This window comes from Sceloporus undulatus, chromosome 3, assembly GCF_019175285.1.
Source record: "Sceloporus undulatus isolate JIND9_A2432 ecotype Alabama chromosome 3, SceUnd_v1.1, whole genome shotgun sequence".
Lineage (NCBI taxonomy): Eukaryota > Metazoa > Chordata > Lepidosauria > Squamata > Phrynosomatidae > Sceloporus > Sceloporus undulatus.
This window is the reverse complement of record NC_056524.1, coordinates 248,462,656-248,477,751: the sequence shown is the minus strand read 5'-3', so window position 1 is coordinate 248,477,751 and position 15,096 is coordinate 248,462,656. Positions and strand designations below refer to the sequence as shown.

The following is a 15,096-nucleotide window of genomic DNA, read 5'->3' as shown; positions in this document are numbered from 1 at the left end:
AAACCCCTTGCATCCAAGGCTCTTCTGTGTCTCCCCAGACTCCCTTTGGGAAAGAGAGAAGAGGAGCCTCTATTCTCCTCAAATCCCTTCTTGGCGTCCAGGTTCTTCTGTGTTTCCCATAGTCCCTCTGGGAAAGAGAGAAGAGGAGCCTCTAATCACCCAAATCCCTTTGCCTCCCCCATTGCTCCCAGGGCTGTCTGGGGGGGCGATCAAGCAGGCATGTACTGCAAAGCCCATCTGCTGCTCAGGTGTTTAGGCAGAGGCAAAAAAAAAAGGAAAAAAGAATAGTTAAAAATGGTGTTCAATGGGTCTCCTCACACATCGGTCTATGAATGTGGAGCAGAGGGGAGGTTGCAGGGGGAGTAATGTGTTTACTGCGTTTGGAGCTCAATATAGTGCGATTGCCTTACCCTGCTTCCCAATCCACTGGGGGAAAGGCTATGCGAACGGAAGAAAATGGCGCCGGCAATGCAGAAAGAGAACAAAGAGGGTGACACCCCCAGGCCAGCCCCTTGAGCACTGCTCGTCCCATCTCCAGGTTCCTGAATCAGACACCCTTTCGTTCCCATTCATTTGCCCCGAATCAGACTCCGGGGGCACAGGAAAATTCGCTAAGAAGCCACTATTTTTTAAACCGGTTTATTGACCTAAAATTCGGATTTTTCAGGATAATTTGATTCAGATTTGAATTCCATTGGGAACGATATCGGAGCAATGTGGGTCGAATGCACTCTCAAGTGGAAACGATGCACCCATGATTCGCATCCTGATCCACTTTATAGGCCAGTGGGAATAGGGCCCAAATGTAAAATATTTGAGCTAATCCAGTTGCTAGTCCTAACTAGCGTAAAACCATTGAATCACTTACTGAATAGCAGGTCAATACTTACGAAAATTACATTGATATAGTAGGGCCACTCTAATTGGGCCTTGCAGCTGTGTTCAGGCCTCTGAAATAAACTGTAACCTCTTTAGTAAAAACACTGTCTAATGATTTTACCAAGTTTGCATATGTACTGTACACGGTTTTAAACAGCATTTATTTATTTATTTTTGTTGTTATATTGTTTGATATATTTTAGACTGTTTACATTATCTTTAAAAATTTTAAATAGTTTTAAATTGTTTAAATTGAGTTTATTATACTCTGTATGCCACTTTTGATATTGAGCTATATAGAAATCTTTTAATTAAATAAATTAATTAATTTAACTGTACTATGTTGTTAGACTACTTGTAGCAGTTCCCTTATCCTTAATGTAAAAATGCTGCTCCTGTGATTAGGTGAGATACATTGGAGAGTAAATTGGGTCTATATAATTTCCCCCCATTAAAAAAACAAAAACTGCAGAGTAACAACTACATTGGTTCCGGTTTTTTTTCTCTTTCTTTTTTAGTTGCAGAAATTGATGGAAACACTTACTGGCGTCATCCTTTTAACAGTTTATTCCAGCCAAAGCAGCTGGAGGAATTTATTGTCATGGATATCAGCAGAATCCGTGAAAGAAAACAAAGTGCTGGCGCAGGCATGCTATCCACCAGAGTAAGGATTATTCTTTTGTTAGTTGCACTCTTCTAGACATTTGAGTAAATATTGTTCCCTTTCTTGAAATTAATTAATCCTTACATTTCATGTGAACAAAAGAAAGTTGCCACGAAAGTCACTCTTTCCAGGCCCTGCTACCTCAAATTGAGTGGAGAGGTCAAGGGTGAACCTGGAATATTCCATCTGCAAAGACGGTGTACCCTCAGTGAGCCATACTTGTACCCCTGCCCATATGTCAGGATACCAGTAAGTCCTTTCTTTCCTTGGAATAACTTCTGCACTTGGAGTACACATTTCAAGAGGGTTATACCCACCTACATATAAAGTTGACCCTGAACATTCATGGCCTACACACTCACAATTTTGATTATTCGAGATGGTCAGGGCTGCTAGCGTGGGCATTCCTCTTCCCTCCCGGGCTTTTCCCCTTGGGAGAAAAAGTCCAGGAGCCAACTCTATTGTTTTCCCAGCAAGCCAGGCAGCGATCCGGCCAGGAACAGGGCAGGGAGGGTGGCAAAAAAAAGGAGTGCACGCTCCTGTTCCTCTTCCCTTGCCCACCTCTCCATTTAACTGGCTTCTGGGGAGGGGGGAAGTTATTTGTGGTTTTTCCTCATTCACAGGAGTCCTGTTCCCCTAACCTCTGTGAATGTGGAGGGCCAACTGTATTCCATGTTTCTGATGATCTCTCATATCTTTGTTAGATTTTTGCTTTATTTAATGCTTTGTAGAAATTGTGTGTGGCAGGGTTAACTACTTATGGTTGTAGTTGGAATATTGCTTCGGTAAAGAAAGAATATTCTCACCTCTGCTGTCAGTAAAAAAAACAGTTATTGTAAGAGAACATACAGTATTTATAATCCACTTTTTGTGTACAGGATAAAATAATGAAAATTATCATCTGCTATAAGCAGAGATAATAACATGTGATATATGTTGTTCTTGTTGTGCACCTTCAAGTCGTTTCCAATTTACGGCGACCCTCAGATGAACCTATAACGGCTTTTTTACTGGAGTGGTTTTTTTATGTGCAAGCAAGGCTGTATTAAAGGTCAAAATTCTGCATTAAAATGGTCTATATACTGTGCTGTGCATAGTCAGTTTTAATTTTCCATCATTAATTTGCTTTGGCTAATGGCACCATGACTTTCTGCATTACCAAATCAATCCTTGAGTCAGTTCAGCAAACAGTACCATGTAGCATGCAAAATGTCATTCCCATGTTATTTTTCTTAATAGAGAAACTGCACAATTGGATCATCCCACCCATAATGTTCCTGCACATAGCATTGAAATATTTGAGTCATTTCGATTCATGTCTTAATTTAACCACCTTCTATTTTAAACCAGTTTTCTTTTGTTTTAAGCATACACTTGCTGAAGCCTGGGTTCAGAAGACATCAGAGCTGAATACAGACCATCAGTATTTCTGTCGCACTCACTTGGGACATCTTCTGAATCCTGGAGATCTAGTACTGGGGTTAGTTATGTTTTTCTTTCAGATGATGTTCAGTTTAGTGTTTACAAGACTGGCAGAGGCAGAACCCTTCAGATCTTGATCTCTGATGGAGATTGGATTTTCTCCCTAGTAAATGTGTCTCGAATCTTGAAAGAACTGTGGGAGGCTAGGAAAGTAGGACGGCTGCAGGACCTGCAAATCAGGAATACACTGAAATTTTGTGCAATATTGTGGTTATGCACACAGTCAATGATCAAAATATCAAAAGGAGGAGGAAAACTTTAAGAGAAGCTTCTGTTGGCATTTCTTTAGAAAGCAAGACGTGTCAGTGTGTTGCAATGAAAACAGCAGTGTAATTTGTTAGCCTTTAAGGCATCACCAGGTTCTTTGATGATTCTCCTTGTATAGTAATTGTAAATTATATGAAGTACAGTGGTGAGTACAGTGGGCCCTTCCCTTACATGGGGGATCCGTTCTGGATCCCCCTTCGTAAGGGAAATTTCATGTATGCTCGCACCCCATTGAAAACAATGTGGGGTATGCTCGCAGCTGGGCAGGCGCCATACACATTATTGTCGCGCGGCTCCAGAGTAAGCTTGAAGCCACGTATAGTACACCTGCATATGACGCGGGTGCACTGTACTTTTATATGCCAACAGTGGAATATGCTGCCTTGGAGTGTGATGGCATCTCCTGCTTTGGGTTTTTTTAAACAGGCTGGGTGGCCATTTGTTCAAAGTGCTTTGACTATTGTTTCTGCTTGGCAGAGGGTTCGACCCTGTGGTCTTTTCCAACTATGTGATTCTATGCCTCACCACCATTGGTGGAAGATGGAAGGATTCATAGTCCTGTATTTTGAAAGAGAAGTACTTACAAGTGAAGTACTCATTTAAATTAACTATTTGGTATAGAGATCTTATTTCTGATCTATTCTGCATACTAGTAATGAGTGTCTCTTCACTTTTAACAAGCGACTGTCTCCTGAGTTCTCTAAGAAATAGAACTTCCATCAACTCAGGACTGCTTCTAGTGTTATAGTCATTTAGCTTTCTAAACTTTATAAGGTTAGACTGGTGGCGCAGTGGTTAAATGCCTGTACTGCAGCCACTCACTCAAAACCCTAAGGTTGCGAGTTCAATACTAGCAAAAGGGCTCAAGCTTGACTTAGGCTTGCATCCTTCCAAGGTTGCTAAAATGAGTGTCCAGATTGTTGGGGGCAATTAGCTTACAGTTGTAAATTGCTTAGACACTGCTAGTTCAGTATGAAGCAGTATATAAATAAAGCTGTTTGTTTGTTTGTTTATCCAACATGACAAGATAAAGACTATCTTTTCCACATGTTTGTTTTAGATTTGACTTGGTCAATTGCAATTTGAATGATGAATTTGCAAATAAGATGAATCCCCAAAACATTCCTGATGTGGTAAGTTTCTAAGACTTCCTCTTTAAGCAGTCCTTTGGCACTTTCCAACTTATTTTATAAACCAATAATGTTAATCTCATTGCTAGCATATGTATGATATGAAGATTGCCTCTCATAAATCACCTCTATCTTCTGAACTCTTGCCACACTAAGCTACTGCTTTCCCACAACACCCATGTTTTCCTTACAGCTGTGTATTGCATACACTTACATCCCACCTTTGATCAAACTCAGGGTAGCATTTCATACAGTTCCAGGCATTGTGTATATGCTTCCTATACACAAAAGATACTTAATCTTAGCAAGGTTGCTGGACCTGGACCTTCAGAACATGTCCTAGAAGATTGTGTCTTGTTACACAGTGTAAATTGCCACTGTATTCTGGCAGGCTAGGCACCATATGTTCTGTGTTCTCTACTGGACTTAGCATATTAAATAATAGTGAAATTACTATGGATTTTGTTTAGGGCAGCAAAACTCATTCTACTCAATTTCTTCCAGTATCTCCACAGAAATTCCAGAAGCAGGGAACTCTTGGTGGTCCAGATATAATCCATAGGCCTTATATTAATTTAATTTTTTGTGGGCATTGTTAAATTTAAATGCTAAGAGATGCTTCTCATTATTTAGTTCTGTGATATTTTTCTGTTACTTTTTTTCCCTTGAAGTTAGAAGACAGGTGACTGTTTTTTAAGTATTTTTGGCATTTGTTCCTCCACCTATTTTAGACTTCAATTCCCATTAACCCCACTCAGCATGACCAGTGTTTAAAGGGTGGTAGAAGTTCAGAATATCCTTTGGGCTGTTCACTCATTACTTAATTGGTTATAAAGATGATCAGTTGATTAGAAATATGAAAGATGAGTTCAGTCCCTGGTTCAAATCTCAGCTCAGTAATGAATTTAACTGTGTGTGCCTTAGAGAATCTACTGTCTTAGCCTCCCCTCGCTCATCTATTAATTTGTGAGGGTAGTTACAGTAGCCTAAGAAATATTTTTTTTTAAAAAAACCCTTAACTATAGTAAATTTAAAGGCCAAAACGGACAACCTGGTATAGCCAGCTTCTAGCCAGCATGGAGCATGGCGTTTAGACATGCCATGTCCCCAAGTTGCCCAGAAGCCGCATCAGCAATTACACACCAGCCGGCTTCCAGGCAACTTGGAGCCATGGTGTTCACATGCTACTCACCCCAGAGCCAGCAAAAAGATGGCTCTAGACTTTTTCCATTTCTATTTGGGACAGAAGGTGACCAGATTGGGGCCGCAGCATGTGGTTACCACAGCCCCAATCAGGGTCTCCCAGGAGCAATGTCATGCCGCCCCTTTGTTTTGCCCTTTTGTCAGGCTTACTTAAATCTGAATTGCCAAAGATCAATTTCAGTTCTTCTCCACTTTATGTTTAGGTTGAATAGTGTATAGTTTCACAGTTGCTTTAATGATGGTATTCACAAATACTGATTTTACAGTTTATCAGGATTGATTTGAAAGAAGAAAAAACAGTTTTGATTAATATTGAGAAAGGCACGTGCCAAGGCTGCCCCCTGTCGCCACTGCTTTTCTTAATGGTAATGGAAGTACTCAGTAACAAGATAAGAAATAATGATAAAATACAAGGACTAGAAATTTCAAAATATATGTACAAAACTTGAGCTTTTGCAGACGGTTTGGTGATCATTCTGGAAAATCCAAAACAATCAATCAAAAGATTAGATGTTCTGGATAATTTCGGTAGTTTAGCAGGATTTAGATTGAATAAAAAAAAGTTGTGTGCAAACTAAAAAATTAACTAAAAAGAAGAGGAAGAAATGAAATCTGATACAGAATTTCAGTTGAAAACTAAAATTAAATACTTGGGTATAACTCTGACAAAAAACAACTCAGATTTCTATACAAACAATTATGTAACAGTATGGAAGACTATAAAATCTGATTTAAAATGGTGGGGGAAACGACAGATATCTACTAGGGAAAATTACAACGATCCAGATGAATGTCCTCCCGCAAATGTTATTTTTGTTTCAGACTTTTCCATTATAATTAATAAGAATTCTTTCAAAATATGGGGAAGAGATATTTCTAATTTCTTGTGGCAAGGAAAGAGACCCAGGATAAAATGTAAAGTGTTGCAAGACAGTAAAGATAGAGGCGGACTGGGTTTACCTAATTTAGAGTTGTATCATAATGTTTGTTCTTTGACTTGGATCAAAGATTGGATCTCTTTAGAAGATGATAAAATAATGTACCTAGAAAATTGTGGTTTAAATCTAGGATGGCATGCATATATTTGTTACAGAAATAAGAAAATTAAACAAATTAAGCAGCATTTTATTAGAAATGCTCTATTAAATATTTGGAACAAATATAAGAAACAGTTGTATAGACAGCTGCCTAGATGGACATCCTCGCAGGAGGCATTTCATAAGAGAGAAAAAAACCTAACAAATAACTGGTTAAGATACAATGATATCTTTAAATACTGAGAGAAACAGAATAATTAAAAGAAAGAGAAGAAATATTGGAGATGGAACCCCAGATTAGTTGGTTTAAATATTGGCAAATTAGAGAAGATTGGAAAAGGGGCATATCTAAAGATGGTATAGAAAGTAAGGAGACAGAATTTGATAAGATTATCAAGGGAAATAGGACAAAATTAATTTTAAAAATTTATAATTTTTGTTAAGTATGGAAACGATAGAAGAAACAGTTAAAACAAACATGATAAGATGGTCCCAAAATATAGGGAAAGAAATACCTATGACCAGTTGGGAGAATGTTTGGGAGAAAAAAACTTAGTTTTACCAAATGTAATAATTTAAAAGAGAACTATTATAAACTGTTCTTTAGATGGTATATGACCCCAACTAGGCTTGCCAAAATAGGCAAAAATGGCAACTCAAATTGTTGGAAATGCAATCAGGAAGGTGGCTCTTTGTACCATCTTTGGAAACTGATACACAAAAACATAACACTTGCACTTAACAAAAATACTCCATTGAATCCTGAATTATTTTTGTTGAATATAAACTGATAATTTGGTTCAAGATGAAGTGAGTGTTTTTTTATACAGTATATGATTAAAGCTGCCCAATTGATTTATGCGAAATATTGGCAATCCAATATCATCCCAACAATAGTGGTACAGTGGTGCCTCGGGTTACGAATTTAATTCGTTCCGCAGCCGCTTTCGTAACCCGAAAAGCCTTCGTAAGCCGAAATGCCATAGGCGCTAATGGGGAAAAGCCGCGGTTCCCTTTAAAATAGCGCCGAAGTTTTTTCGTAACCCGAAAAAACATTCGTAACCCGGAACAATAATTCCCTATGGGATTTTTTCGTATCCCGAAAATTTCGTAACCTGGGTAATTCGTATCCCGAGGTACCACTGTATTTGAAACTGAATGAATTAGGTATATTTGATATGATTTCAATGTCCAAAAATGATAGAACTTCGCAGCAATATGAAGAAAAATGGGAAAGGGTATCAAAATTATGGGAAGACAGGAATAATGGACAATAAAATGGAGACTGAAATATGTCTTTTTATTTGTTTGTTTGTTTTTTATTTTGTGTGTGTTATGTATGTATATTATGTAGTTGCTTCAATAAAGTATAAAAAAATACTGATTTTAATTTAAACACTGGCTTCTAAAAACAATTTGGGGGCAGGTTATATTGAATTAATAATAAAGTCATTGTTTTATTGATTGTATTTTACATCTGTACTGTGTTAATTTGTTGATGTAATCCCACCTCAATCCGCAGGGAGAGGCGGGGAAATACAAATAAATATTATTATTATTATTATTATTATTATTATTATTATTATTATTATCTGTCATAGTATTTCCATTTTTCTCCTATCCATAGATTCTGATTAAAAAGAGCTATGACCGCACTAAACGTCAGCGTCGCAGGAACTGGAAACTGAAAGAATTAGAAAGAGACCGAGAAGGCATGGATACAGATGATGAAAGGTTTGGGGGCTTTTTATGTTTTGTGCCTCACCCAATAATTCTACATATTAAATTTAGCTTGTTCATATTTGATGATCAAATCAAAATAGCAGAAAAATAACCTATGTTTCTAGATGAGCCTCATAGCTACCAAAAGAGAGTGTGCCAAATGCTTACTTTCTTGATCCTACAGCAAGCTTTACCATAGATGCTTTGGTCCTTCCATGTATGCCTGTATCTGAGTGAATGATTTCAGGTGCATTTTTCCCTCTTAGGTTATACTTCAAAGAAACGTTGGGGTCACAGGTTGATTTCACTGGGTCCAGTTTTGTTTGGAGCAGTTGTATGAAGAGAAGACATTCTAATTCTTTTCTCCCACACATTTTTTTCTGATTGAAATACCTGCCTCCCCCAGCTGTTTTTTTTTTTTTACAATACATATACACACTATGTAACTACATAATATTTATTCTGTCACATTTCAAAACAGTGTACAATAATAAAATCATTATAATAAGACACATGAAATAACTCGCAAAACATATAAGGCTGCAGAAGAAGAAGAAAAGGCAAGATACCAGTAGGTTTTGCACCACAAATCTAAGAGGAGCAAAGGGGGGGGGGGAGGCTATTCATTCATTCATTCATTCATTCATTTCAGGTGAGCTGATAAAAGAAGTTATGCTGTAAAGAGTGTGTTGTATCTCTTTTGGTTTTCAGTGCATCCTAACCCTTAATTCTTGCAATAGAATTGTTCTCTGTGAGCATTCATCTTTAAGCTGGTATTTGTGTAATAGCTATAGTACCAACAATTCAGCATAAATATTTGGCTTTTGCATGCTATTACATACAATTTAGAAATATATGTATATATGTATAGTGATACAGAACATGTATAATTCCCTGAATTGTTGATCATTTTCAATGTGGTACTTTTCTAGACAATACCAGGATTTCTTAGAAGATCTAGAAGAAGATGAAACAATTAGAAAAAATGTCAATATTTATAAAAGTAAGTTTCTTACCTGAAGTAGTTTCTATATTTATATAGTAATACCTAGAAATATTGGAAATCAGCAACTCTACAGTACTGCCTATAGTTTGACATTTAATTTTCTTTTAAATTAAGACTTTTGATAAATAATATGTACTTGTTGAAAAAAGACTTCCTTTTCTTTGTTCTGTTCACTGATCTTGTAACTGCATAGGGCTAAATAACTGCTAGGATTGATGGCTATATGCTAGCTGCCACCTTGGTACCATCTGCTTGGGGAAGAGGTAGCATTCATGTGCTACTTATGACTTTTCTGTGATCATATCGCTGGCAACTATAAAAATAGTTTCCTATACTTTCTAAATATATGTATGCACACGGATTGTTTAGCACCTTTGCGATTTAACAGCAAAAGAAGTTGCAGCATAGGTTTTAGTAGACTCTGTCTACTTGCTCTTTTTCAGTATATTTTAGTTACAAATACATCTTTAAAATATCTGATTTGACATTAATTGCATAATCAATCTCCTTATCAGTCAATATCACAGCAAACTGAGATGTTTCTGCATGCTTGGGGAGTGGGGACTTTCTAGTTGTGCAAAGAAAAGGTATTATGGTCTTATGGAAGTTGTCTGGTTGAGTCTCTCCCATGTTGCTGGACTGCCCTTGACGAGCATAGTTGACAATGGGGAATGCTGGGAGTTTTATTCCAACAATGTGTAGAGAGTCACATTCTCCCCATCCCTTCTTTTATATCTTAGATTATGTCAGATTGTCTTCAGTTCCATCATTTTCACAGGACTTTGATGCCTAAGGACTCTGATTCATTTGAATTCAAAAGTGTTGAAGGATTATGGCTCAGTAGGGAAGAGCTTCTTTAGCCAACCCTTGAAGGATTCTAAACTGTGAAACAGGCAGTAACCCTGGCATTTTAATATATCTTAGGAGGAGAAGCAGTGCATTTTGGGAGGTGATGTGTGCATGCTAATCCCAATAGTTCTCCTTCCCCCAGACAAAAATATATACCACAGAGAGGAAAAGGTAAATTATTAACTGTTCCCAACCCAGTGTTTTCAGGCTCAGGCCCAGAAGAATATATTTTCACCTACTCCCAAACCTCAGCTGTCTCAGCTATTGTACTGTTGGTCAGGAGTGAGTAGATATCCCAGTTAATTTTCTTCATCATGGACTCCTAGCTTTTTCCATTTAATACATAAAGTTGCTCAGTAACAAAGTAGAGAAAAAGTCTGCATTCTTAGGTATGCCAGGTATGGAAACAAATATTGTAATGTTTGGTTTTATAAAGGGCAATAAGAGAACCAAGCATTAGAAGATTGTGCATGTGCACTTCCCTTATAAAAAAGATAAAAGAATTGTGGTGGATCAAGTCAAAATCCTGTCTAGTGTAGTATTGTATTTACACAGAGTGATAACCAGATGCCTGTGAAAATCCTAGAAGCAGGACATGTGCATGTGGTACTGTCCAGCTTGTGTTTCCCAGCAACTGGTACTGAGAAACCTATTGCCTCTGATGTTGGCAGTAATACAGAGCTATTGTGACTGCTTGCCAACGGACAGCATAAAGATGCAAGACTTCATACACCATATAGCTTGCTTCCTTTAGCCTGGAGTGATCTATTGCAAGCTTTCTTCGGTGTAGGGCTTGAAATCAAACAGGAATATTGAGACTGTGTGCAGTAGATGCTGTCACGGGGTCTATCCTTCTGGTTACGTAAAAGAGGGTTAGGAAGAGTTGGAGAAAAAAGCACTTTTCCTAATCCTAATTAATCACAATCCTCCAGGTGTTCTTTGTGTCTGAAAGGAAGGGGAGCAGCACCTAGCAGTTTAAAATATTCTGGATCAGAGTGGTAGTATAAAATAAGTGAAATGCACATGCTATCTCCGCCTTGTATAGAATGCTGTAAGCCCCTTTAAAGCTACAAAAGTCCTGGGTACCAGGAGCTAATTAGACTGAAAAGTCTTGTTTTGACCCCTATTAATCCTGAACAGTTCAATAAGGTCCTACACTGCTTATTGCTTATTAACTGGGAACCTGGACAGTGCAGTTGCTGTACTAAGGAATATGAGGAGATAGAAAATGCTTTGCTTTGAGGGGTTCAATTAAAAAGTTGTTTTGGAAAGACATCACATTTTACTGTAATCACCCCACCCCACCCCCTGTTGTAAGCTCATATTTAATTCTGTCTAGGTAAAGTGATCTGTCTCTGCTTTTGTTTTAATTTTTATCTTGCTCTTTGGTGTTGCAGATTCAGTCATTCCAGTGGAAAGTGACACGGATGATGAAGGTATTCCTCGAATTAGCCTTGCTGAAATGTTGGAGGATCTCCAGATATCTCAAGATGCTACTGGTGGAGAGGGTGCTGATATGCTGACAGAATAATAAGTGATAGGTAGTACAAATGTGAATACTTTTTTCTCTTAAGGAAAAAGTAGTAACTACAAAATCTATTACAGATTTCAATCATACAATCAACATGCAATATTTTACAAATCTTTGACATTAAATCCTCATAGAAAGTATAATTAATGGCTAATATATAATCATATTTGAAGGGTTTTTTTTTTTAGCATAATTGGGTAAGGATGCTGAAAGGCTTAGATGTTCCTCTTGACTTCATTGCTAGTACTTTCCTGTTCCCAAGGTTCTGGTTGCCAAACAATTTCTTTGTGTGTCATTATCACAGCAGTCCTAATGAAGCAAGTCAGTTTTTCTTGGGTGCAATTTAAGCTAAGTCAATTGCTTCCTTGATCTGGAGAAACATTTCTAACATGTGTAACCTAAGTATCATGGAGGGAGTTGATCTGTATATAAAAAAGAATGTGCTATTGATCAGTTGATTCTGTTGAAATAAATGTCACTTGAAGCAGCTGGAGCTTCTATATTTGGAGAATGTTGCAAGATTGTAAGACACTTTTCAAAATCAGCCCATGAATATAGTTGAAGACAACTATAAGCGGACAACAGTGAGGAAATCGTCATGTACATGCTGTCACATTACCTTTGGCTGTCTGTCATATTGAATAGAGCATCTGCCAAAGAAATGTCTGTTTGCCTCCTAGAAGGGCCTATAACATAGTTGCTGAATAGCTGGAAAGCTATTTACTACGTTTAATGCAGAAAGTACCATGAAAGAAAAATTATGCTGAGGATGCTGAATATTTTTGGCAGAGCTGTGCATTAGTGATGGCTCTTGACAGTCTGGTGTTAAGTGTATATTTCATATTGTAAGTTACAGTTAGAATAAAGAGCAACTCAATGTGCCATAAAATTGTTTCAAATCCATGCTGTTAGAAACATTAATTTTAATCATTTTATCCAACATTGTTTTTTAATAAAGCGCCTCCTTGCCAGAGCTGTGATACAGTCTTTCATCTTTCCTTGTAATAAGAATGAAATCCCTCTTTCCCACCATTATATAGTTCATCATTTTGATTTAATAATTATATTCTTTACAGCAGGTGTGGTCAGATTCAGCTGCTCCAGAGACCAATGCTGTGGAGCCATGCAAGGGTTGCATGGACTGGCCACAGTGCAAAAGGGGAGGGGATAAAACCAGAAGTGGCCAAAAGTCCATTTCTAGTTTTGACAACCAGTATTTTATTCTATTTAAAAAGACAGGGGTGTGGGAAGTGGCTTTGGCCTCTTTAGACAATGAATCATCTCTCCTGAGGACCTTTGCCAGAAAAAGTAGAGCTTGAGAAGTTGGAAGATATTGAGGAGTTAGAAATAATAGCCCAGGAAGTGCATACCACACTTAACCAACCCTTGCTTTACGGAGACAGTTGGGAGCAGATGAATTTGTAAGTCTGAAAGTCAAAAGTACTTGTCTGGGAGTGCCCTTAAATCACGATACAAGTTTTTCAGCCCAAAGTAATACTTAGGACGTGACATCTTTTGTAAGAATTTTAACTTACTCAGCTACTCATATGATGTGATTATAATATGATTGTCTTACCTTTTTGCCCAGAAGCAAACCATTGTAGCATATCCTCAGTAAAAGTATGCTATACCCAAGTAATTCCAAGTAATGTTTTGTGGTGTAACAAATATGCAAAAGTGCTTCAGCTGCTGCTTTATTTGTTCTTTCCCTCTGTGCTCCAGCTGTTCTTTAAATAAAAGCTTAAGAAGGCCTTTTCCATCTCTTCATGAACTGATTTTTAAATGCCAAGGCACAGCTTTTAGTACATTTAGCTAAGATTAAGGAGACCACTAAATTGTGCAATAAAATTTCACAACTGCATGGCTGCAGTCCAATAATGTGGTAGGGATGGTATAGCATCTTTGTGGGTGACATAATTCAGAAACTATTACTTTTGTGATGTCATATCTGTTCTAAGTTTCTTTCATAATGCTGTCATTTTCATATCTATGTATTGTCAGAGTAGCATTAGATGTGGCAAAGAGGTATTAGTAATTATATGGCTCATATTTGCAGATACATGCATGAACATTTCCTCAGGGGGTAATTGGCTGATGTTGTTCGTGTTGCTTTTCCTACATGTTGCTTCACTGTTTCAGAAATACCTTTCTTTGTCTGGTTATCAGGGCATTTCCTCGCTCTTTAATATTTCCTGATGGCCTGGCTATTTAGCAGGTTAACCATTCCTGTCCACTCCTTCCTCCCCCCATCTAGATCACGTCAGAAACATGCAAGTTACATATGTCCCCTGGTTATTTTTACAGCCACTGGGAATTCTACAGAATTCCCTATGCACCTTGTTTTAAAGGAAAAATATTTTCATATCGAAATTGTGTATGTTTACAACTGCCACAGAAGGTAGGTTGTGATCTGGTGTGTGGTGAGATTTGCCCTGGATACATCAAAATTGTCCACATGTATTCTGTGTTATAAATCTAGGGTACTTACAATCTGTAATTTGTGTTTGCATGCTTGTGTGTGTCACACGTCTTGCATAGCTGCAGTGACGGAGGTCACTCTTACATGGTCTACTTTGTTTAAATTATGCTGAAGGATGTTTTCAGCAATTGAGCTACATGATTTGAGCTACTTACTAGCAGTGAATGCACGTGGCCATGCTGCCATTAGCAATAGCCCCCGTTGTCCCCAGTGGTGGCACGTGCACACAGATGTGAGGCCCATCAGGGATAACCAGTCCTATTGCCTCTAATGGCATGACCATGTGCACGCACCCCCACTGGGGACAATGGAGGCTGTGCCAAATGGTGTCAGGGCCATGTGCACACGGCCCCATTGGGGACAATAGAACTCAAGCATCCATGGATTTTGGTATCTGCAGAGGGTTCAGAATGGATCGCCCATGGATACCAAGGGCCGGCTGTAATGCTTGGAAAGCTAGAGGGCAGTAGAAAGAGGAAGACCACACACTAGATAGACACAAAGAGGACACAACCCTATGTCTGCAGAAATGAGCAGGGTGGTTGAGGATAGGGTGTCTTGGAGATGCCTCACTCACAGGGCCGCCAAAGGTAGACGTCAGCTTGAGGTCAGTTAACAGCACTATCTTTTATTGATCATTTATTTGGTTAAGAAAATGCAGCTGTTGAACAGACCAATTTATTAAGAACAGTGTTCAGTACATTTGGAAGAGAAATGGGAAGCAAGGAGCTCAGCTTTTTCTTCAAAATATTTTCATGTGAAATTTAATAGTAATTTGCTTCTGTATGTGTAGATTGATGCTGAGTGTTTAGGAAAACTTGAGCATTGAACACAGGTCGAAACAACT

At 38.1% G+C, this 15,096-nt stretch overlaps 1 protein-coding gene across 1 annotated transcript in view; it reads left to right on the top strand.

Annotated features, from left to right (window-relative positions):
• The window catches only part of NMD3 (NMD3 ribosome export adaptor), a 30,579-nt gene extending 17,057 nt beyond the window's left edge, over positions 1-13,522 (top strand). The window contains exons 9-14 of the mRNA XM_042458533.1: positions 1,398-1,543; positions 2,911-3,023; positions 4,353-4,425; positions 8,290-8,396; positions 9,317-9,387; positions 11,637-13,522. Of these exons, the coding sequence (XP_042314467.1) occupies positions 1,398-1,543; positions 2,911-3,023; positions 4,353-4,425; positions 8,290-8,396; positions 9,317-9,387; positions 11,637-11,770 (644 nt within the window). The 3' untranslated portion in view covers positions 11,771-13,522. The remainder of the gene's footprint in view (positions 1-1,397; positions 1,544-2,910; positions 3,024-4,352; positions 4,426-8,289; positions 8,397-9,316; positions 9,388-11,636) is intronic.
• The last annotated feature ends 1,574 nt before the right edge of the window (positions 13,523-15,096 follow it).